The sequence below is a fragment of the Trachurus japonicus genome, chromosome 7 (genome assembly GCF_045865225.1).
Source record: "Trachurus japonicus isolate A0001 chromosome 7, Traja_1.0".
NCBI lineage: Eukaryota > Metazoa > Chordata > Actinopteri > Carangiformes > Carangidae > Trachurus > Trachurus japonicus.
The window spans coordinates 21,016,515-21,024,912 of NC_140913.1; the positions used below are offsets into that span (position 1 = coordinate 21,016,515).

The following is an 8,398-nucleotide window of genomic DNA, read 5'->3' on the forward strand; positions in this document are numbered from 1 at the left end:
GTGAGGCAGTGAGAGGCGGCAGTCACCATTAACCCCAGCACCACGCAGGAATCTACTGTATTTTATGTGTTTGAGGTTCAGTGTTTAAATTCCTCAGCACTTACTCAGCTCTAACTGGTTTCTTCTCTGACTTGAGACTGTTGAATCACACATGATTCTCAGCTCACATTGCACCGCTGCAGGCTCCCTGTGATTTATGGAGCACCTCAGGCGAGGGCTCTCTCTCTCTCACACACTCTCTCTCTCTCTCTCTCTCTCTCTCTCTCTCTCTCTCTCTCTCTTTCTTTCTCTCTTGGATGATACAAAAACTTTACACAAACAGCCATCGAAATGTTTGAACAAACAGGGGACAGAAGTGATCAGCTGCTCTGAGGCTGGCCTGCTTTTATTACCTGCTCTCACATCGGGTTGAGCACAAGTGTTTTTCCACTCGTCTCAGGTGAGTGTCTTCTTCAACCACTTTGGTTTGTAATGAAAGGTCCGGGGCCAGCGTATTGTTATGGTGTAGTGTGTTTAAACGGCAGCCATGGCAGCTGCATAAAGGCTGCGAGTTGAAACAGGGGTCATGCTGCTATTTTCCAGGGACAGAGAGGGAGAGGCTCACTTCGCATTGACCAGCAGTGGGTGTGTCATAAATCCGTAAATCTCTCCCCCTCCATCCGTTCACTCAAGGGAGCAGATGCACCATGTCTTCCTTTCTCTATGTGCGTGCGTGAGCGCGCGCGCGTGCCATGGAGGGAGAGAAAGAGAGGTACATGAATTTACATAAAACTAGATTTTAAAACTCCATCAGACATGTTAAAATGATTTACTGTCAGTGCTGGCAAAGCTTTCAAGCAGGGGACGACAAAGCAGCTTGGAGCAACGCTTGATATCCCGCTGTAGACTTCCAACATCACATCGCATAGGAAATGATGGCCTGGGTAAACTTGCCAGTAATACTTTATGTCATCATAACGCCTCGGTGAGGAATATTTCATTGGCCTATTTGCTGCATCGTTGAGGACCTTCGAAATTACAGTCATTTTCCTCCGTTCAAGGTGTCACCGGGGGCCCAGACAGCCACTGGATTGAGTTATGATTATGTTATTCACTTTTCATTAGCAAAGATGATCTGAATATGGGATGCCGAGACTATAGATCCACAATTATGTATGGGTTAAGTGAAAATGCGCTTTTCATTTGATTTGTTCTCTGGAAATGATTCTCCGGTGTCTTTGTGTGGCCACCAGTTGCATTTGTACAACAGACATCTCACTTGGAGCAGCTGCTGCAGCATGAGGGCTTGTATTTATACATGTCCTTACACAATGTTTTATAAGGCGGACAGCATGCCAAATATTATCTAAATGTAAAAACAAAAGGGTCACACCACTTCCAACATTTAAAACAGAGAACTGGAGCAGCCTCTCCCTCTCTGAGTCCAAGACATACATATATTATAGGCATAAATACTGTTTTCTGACTGTTTAAAGGTTTGTTTATTTACACCAGACATGTTTGTGGTAAAGTAGGCCCTGTTTTCATTTCTACCAGTTGAGAAAACAAAATTGTATACACACGAGCTGTCAGCAGCTATTTTATGTCCAGCACAGATTTCACTGGAAGAAATACCAGTTTTTCTGCTGCAGCATTATTTAATTCAAAGTCTGCAGACATCCAAGAAAAAAAAATACATCTCCTGAGCAGAAAGAACAAAAATTTATACCCAGATTTTAGACTTTGAGATGGCACTTCATTGGCTTGGGGCTGCAGGATTTATGTGAGCATGCACTCTGCACAGACAGGCCAGGATTTACAGTGGGCTGTCCTACACATCAGGCCCAAATTAATACTCTATGTTAATGCACATGCTTATGCAAAAGTCAGGACTTGTTTGGGAAATTGACAATGTGTGTCTTTTCCTCACTTATGAAGTGCAGTCTGCAAACTCTAGTCCTTTCATTTCACTCTGCATTGTTTACAGCAATATAGGGCACCGGGCCCATAAATCTTCTCCTTGCTCTGCCAAGACAGCGCCATTTGTATGCACCGTTTTAACCGACAGCATCCTCTGCCCATTAACGTCTTCTCCCCAGCTCTCTCTCAGTCTCCTCTTATCTGCTCAGCTCTGTCCCCTGGAAATACATTAACTGATCCCTGCTTTCGTTGAGCTCTGAAAACCAATTATGTTTTTTGTTTTTTTTAAGTGAAAGGAATATATAATTTATAGTAAAATAAATAAATAAATAAACAAAAATATAAGCATCGTGTTGCAATTCTCCAGATTTCCCTGCCTGAGCGCAGATGCACATTTTCTCCCACTCCCCGGCAGCGCTCTCTCTCTCTCCCTCTGTAAGTTATTGGTATGAAAAATAAAAGTTTATCGACAATTTCCTTGGTTGTTTGTGTCAGCAGGCGAAGAGAGCGCAGAAGGTAAGGAAGAATTGTAAAAGGGTTGACACCCAGAGCGACCGGCGCGCTTTTGTGTGAGAGAGAAAAATGATTTATTGCCACTGAGGCGGTTCAAACAGAGTTCACGGAGAATTGTGGTGGAGGCGCGGAGGAGCTAAATTATGGTCTTGCTGAGCCAGTATATCATAGATTCTATCTCCAATTCAGAGAGTGTGTTCAAGAGTGTGAGGTAAGAAAAACAAAACGAATTTAATTACTTTCCCCATTCCAGACACTAATAATAATGATAATAATGATAATAATAATCATAATAATAATAATAACAATAATAATATATTCACTTTTTGTACACAAACACGTGTCATTTTATCAGATTGCTATACACTCTGTCTCTACACACTGAGGTGGACTGTTTGTCTTTTTAATAGACAGGCTGGGGGGATTGAACCTGGCCACAGTCATTACCTTCTCAGTCAATAATTACAATAAAATCAAGTCTTTTTAGAGCTGACTGAGGTGAGCAAAAAAGACATATTCCCACTAAAGCAGTGCTAAGTCCAGTTCTGAGCAAGAAAATGTGTTCAGAACTAAAATAATTCATGAGTTAAAATAAATTAGAAAAAGAAATCCAAGGACATGACTCCTCTGTGGAGGTTCAGGTAAAACCTCAGTGACAGTGGCAGCAGCAGCAGGGGTGAAACAGAAAAGGGGGAAGGCTCCTCTCCTTCCAAGCTATGCAACCCTGAGTGCATAATCCATCACCTCTGAGAGACATTTAAAGAGGGTTTTCTCGACAGCTTTGTTGTAGTGAAACACCAGAAGGAACTTGTATCTAAAGCCTGGCCCCGCTATGATTGATACTGGGACAGAATATGCTAACATTACATCCTGCACAACCTTCTCATTTTGGGAGATAGATACTTTTGGCCACACTCTTTCAAATTTTGTGAGAGCTTCATTATTCTAGTTATTTATCCAATTTGCATACACTAGTGTATTGTTGAAATTGAGCAATCATGTTTAATGAGATTTTTTTCCCCCACAGTGTAACTCAGTTAGGCCACACTTGATGCAGCTTTTTAGCCCGAATAATTTCCCCCACAAAAATATTTATTATGTTGGTTTTAAATGAAGTTGTAAAATTCATATTTTACTTAAATACTTGGCAAAGTCATAGCTTTAATTTCCAAGTTTGCTTGCGTCTTGTTCTCCACATTCCACACTGGAAGAGCAAACAGGGGCAAACAGAGCTCTCCTGCTCTTTGTCCATCCAGCCGAGCAGCAAGCGGTGATGTTTACCATCTAACATGTCCAGTGTCTGTCTGACTGTCTGTCTGCAGCCTCGCTGGGAGCCACAGACAGGGACACTCCATAGGCTACTGTAGGCTACTGCGATGCCTGATTAATGCAAATGCGTGGATTCGTCCTATAGAAAAAAAATCTCTAATGATTGCCTCCTTTGTCTTTGTGTGGCAATGACTGTCAAGCCTTTGTTTGACCACTCCCAGTGAATCCTATTAAGCCACAGATACACTTCCACTCCGACAGTTATAAACATATGCTGTTATTTAAAGGAAAGCCCGCCGATTTATAACGGGCAGTTAAATGAGTTGCAAACAAAGTTATCCCAAAATAATCGTAATGATTTATTTTTACAGGCGAAAAGCAGCTTTACAGCACAAAGTCGATATAGGATTGCTAATAGCATGTGTGCAGGAGTAACTATTATAATTTTTAATTGTGTTAACTTAGGCTATATATAGCTATATATATATTAAAAAAGGAAAAAAATACCCAGGAACGGGATGTATTTATTTATTTAGTATTTTGGCAATTTTACACCTCGAAAGCTTAGGTGAGAGTAACGAGCTGTGGTCGACCTACGCTTTTATCCAGTGTGTGATTCCAGTTAATAGACGCAGCCTACTGTATAGTGAGAGCTCCTCGCGTTGGATGTGGCGGCTGAAAGCGGCGGCTCCGTCTAAATAAAGGCGTCCTGCCACGAATAGTCGCATTATAAGAAATCAGCGCCCAGTTTCTACAATGAAGGACGCTCCTCAGCACCCATGTAATCTCTGACTCTCTGTCTGTGTCTACCCACCTCCCCCTTCCCCTTCCCCCTGCCATCTCCCCCCTCTCTTTCTCTTGTAAACACATCTCCTTCTTCCTCTCGCTCTCTCACGCTCTCACACTGATTACCGTATAGTTGTTCTAGTGGTCTATTCACATTCCGTTATACGGTCTTTTTTTTCTCTCTTTCATCCCTACAGGTAAAGAGGCGCAGGCTGCTCATAGAAATGTTGTCTGAAGAAATATCGCAGGAGCTTCTTCGGGCACCCCAAGTTGCCAGTGGATCACTTTGCAACTCCACAACTCGGTCATTGGAGGACGGCGTCACGTGACTACGGCACCCTTCTGGTAAATATTATTCAAATTTTCCACATGGTTACTCCAAGTGCTCTTCCCTGCATGCCTTTATACAGTCAGGTTAATTGTGATCGGATATTACAGACAGAAGTCCTAGTCTTTACTACTGTTGAGGGATTCCTGGTTTTATTTGAGACAGTTTAATGAGCCGGGTCCATGGACCCCCAACAGTCTGCCCTCCCATTGCAGCTGCATGGCAACAGTTTTGCTATGAGCTCTGGACAAGTGCCAAAACTAAGGGCGGGATACAATGCAGGAGGAGGAGGTGGTGGTGTTGGAGGAGGAGGAGGAGGAGAAGGAGAAGGCCAAGAAGCAGAACTTAATCAGCAAAACATGACCTCCTCTGCTCATGTCAGTTCCAGGCTGAACCCAGATGAACACTTCCAGAGCCCACTGGAGCCCCTGGTTCACTGCCATGCCAAGGGCGAGCTGGACATCAAGAGCAGGAGCTGCAGTCTACTCACCATCTGCCGCTCTGGAGTAATGTTTCCCTGGATGAATCCACGCACAACTGACTCTGAACAATCTGGTAACTCTGCTTTTATTTATTACACACTAAGTGTCTTTTACTTCATAAACTGAGTGTGCAAAATATTGTTGACTGAGGGGGCTCATCCATAAAACCATAGCGTTCATCTGTGCATTGAATTTGTAACTCATACCCTGATGTCTGACTTTAGCTATTAAATAATGTTGGAAGCAAAGACACTGAATGCACATGATATATGTCTCACACTTAATAACAGCATTTACAAACAGGCAGAAATCCTAGATAATAATTTGATGTATATGTCACCTGCACATGTGAAGGCTCTCTCTCCTCTGTTAGTTTAAAATCCTGCCTGAATGGGTGTTAATGTTGCAGCACAGCTAAAACCAAATGTGTGTGTCATGCCCAGAACTGTTTGTTTTTCCACTCCTGCAGGTAAAGTCATGTTCAAAACACTAATGCCTCAGTAAGTGCTTCATATACACTGTACTTCCATAGCTGAGGTTTTTATTTTTGAAACAACCATAAAAATCACTTCATGTTGTTTCTTGAAACAGTCATACAATAAATTCAGTCCGTTGGTTTAAAAAAAATCTGTCCTATTTAGTCAATGAGTGAAGTAAAGTCAAATATTTTGAGAGTAAATTCTTATATTTTTATGTAAACTTTACAAAAAAGAAAGAATACAGTGATAGGAATTGTAAATAAATGTGAAACTATACATATAATTATTTCATTGTTCACTGATACTGCTTCTTTTTCACACTAAAATAAAAACATCACTGTCTAGAGGCTGCAAACAGGAAGCCTCAGTCTCCCAGTCTGGTGGGGGTATTGTTAAGGAGAGTAGTTTACACTCTGGGGTCACTATAGGCCTTATTAAGTATCCATTAACCCCAGTGTGTTATATTGTTATCAACAGGGGCCCGGCACCACTGATATACATGATATACATGTCAAATGGAATCTCTAATGGTGGTTATTTTCAGTGGTGGTCCCAAGGTACCTTTTAAGTGACTGAGATGGGGATTTGACAGGTCTGCTTCCGTGTGTGGCTGTGATTAATGTGGCCTGTCAGGCTGCCGTAGTGGCGTCAGATGTTTCCCCCAGACTGTTTCTTCGGGAGGTAACTTTCCCCGAACACATGACACAGTAGACAGCCAGTCTTGTACGGTGTCTCGAGCATGACTGAATACACAGGAAGAGCTGAGGGCCCTTCTTGGTCTCAGGTTGATTGGTTGAGGATTAACATGGGCCTTCCTGGCACTTGAAGTCCTCTATGTGGAGCTCAAGCATTTCAGGATAGACTTGTTAAAAAGGTGACACAAGCTTTTTATCACTCTCTCCCCTTTATGTGGTTCCTCCAGCATCAGTCAGCGGTGGTGCGGCGGCCGGTCTGCCAGTCAGAGGGAGGCCTGGTGTGAGGAGGGAGAGGACGGCCTTCACCAACAGGCAGCTGCTGGAGCTGGAGAAGGAGTTCCACTTCAGCCCTTACCTGCGACGTCCGCGGAGGCTGGAGATGGCCGCCGGGCTTCAGCTCACCGATCGCCAGGTCAAGATCTGGTTTCAGAACCGTAGGATGAAGTACAAGAAGGAGCACAAGTATGGGAAAGTGGTAGGTGTGTCCCAGCTCTCTCCCTCCAACCTGTGCTCCAGCTCCAGCTGTGCAGACAACCTGAGTTTCCCAGGTGCGTGTGTTGTTCGAACCTCCTCCTCCTGCTCAAATCGGCACTTTACAGATTTTGCCCCCATGTCCTCCCCTCTTTTTGGTTCTCCCAGTGACAGCAGAGGTGGTCAGTGTATTCACCCCGCAGACCTGTCACATGTGAATCGCATACTTCCATCTGTTGCAAATGGTACGTGGCCCTCCTGTATGGACATAGATAGTCATCACCATGATGGCATTTCAAATTGGCCCTAGGGCCCTATAATGGCCATCCCCCCTGTGCTCATCAAAATCTCAATGATACATCCACTTTCACTTACTTATGAAAGACTGGAGGGTGGCTGATTAGCAACCCAGGGCTGAAACCCCCTTAACACGCCCTTTCTACCATTCGTGAAGAATTTTAATTAAACTATATCAACGTATCTTAATTAAAGGAGAGCTACAGCGATATCATTTGTTGTTTCTCAGGCTCAGTGACTGAAGACCACAGGTCCTCAAACTCGCTGCTCAGAATGTTGTACGTACATGGTACGCACAAGACATTTGAACAATTAATAATTAAATGTTTTTTGCTGTAATTTTGTGACTGTTCAATTTGTATTGTAGTTGCATGTTTAATGCATGTGGGAGTCATATATGAGTGAGTTTTCTATTTCCCTCTGTTGGCAGATAATAGCTAAGTGGTTGTCATATTTTCTAAGTGTCACATTAGGCCTCTTTTTCATTCTCTACTGTAAATAGCAGGTCGTTTGTGTACAATGTTTTAACTGTGAAATGGACAGAGTAATGTTCATATTGAATGATGTTATATTTTTGTTAAAGCCATTAAAGGATTCGGCGAGTCTTTGATACTGTTCTTGATGAATTGAGATGTCATACAGTATACTGTACGTGCTTAATAAATGCATTTGGGAAAACTGTAGCTCTTGTGCAGTGTTTACCCAATTCATCGTTGATAAGAATTAAGGTTTTTTTTTTTTTTCCTGCAGTATTTCATGATTAAGGATTCCTGGATTAGATCCCAGATGTAAAAAAAAAAATGGGAAAGATTCTGTAATCAAATTAAAGCATGCTTCAGATTCATGGTAAACTCTACAGTATTGTGCATTCAAGTTGCACACAGTCTTGCCACATAAGCCTCTCCCTCGCTCCTGCCTCCGAGTTCCCCACCATTAATCACAGAGACAAGGCAGTCTTTCCAGCACTCCAACCACAAGCTCTGAACCCACTGGGCACCATGACAAGATCTCCTGCCTCCTCCTTCCCTGCCCTTGCCTTTTCAATAGCCAAATTGTAGTGCTGCAAGTTGGGGCTGGCCTCCCTCTCAGGGGGCATGTTAGTTGTGTAGCTCAGAAGCCCTTCCAGCAGCCCATGGGCCTCAACAGACCAATGAGGTTCAATCACTAATGACAACATAT

At 43.0% G+C, this 8,398-nt stretch overlaps 1 protein-coding gene across 1 annotated transcript; it reads left to right on the forward strand.

The window, feature by feature from the left end:
- The first annotated feature begins 4,847 nt into the window (after positions 1-4,847).
- On the forward strand, positions 4,848-7,902 carry LOC146984687 (homeobox protein Hox-A3a-like). The gene is made up of 2 exons (XM_085782078.1): positions 4,848-5,350; positions 6,685-7,902. The coding sequence occupies exons 1-2, from the start codon at positions 4,978-4,980 to the stop codon at positions 7,230-7,232; spliced, it is 921 nt and encodes a 306-aa protein (XP_085638204.1). The 5' UTR covers positions 4,848-4,977; the 3' UTR covers positions 7,233-7,902.
- Positions 7,903-8,398: the final 496 nt, after the last annotated feature.

Bases quoted from the DNA above. Each gene is read 5' to 3' on its own strand.
- LOC146984687 (XM_085782078.1), top strand. From the start codon at position 4,978: ATGGACCCCCAACAGTCTGCCCTCCCATTGCAGCTGCATGGCAACAGT. The intron at 5,351-6,684 runs GTAACTCTGCTT...CTCCAGCATCAG, and splicing joins AACTGACTCTGAACAATCTG to TCAGCGGTGGTGCGGCGGCC.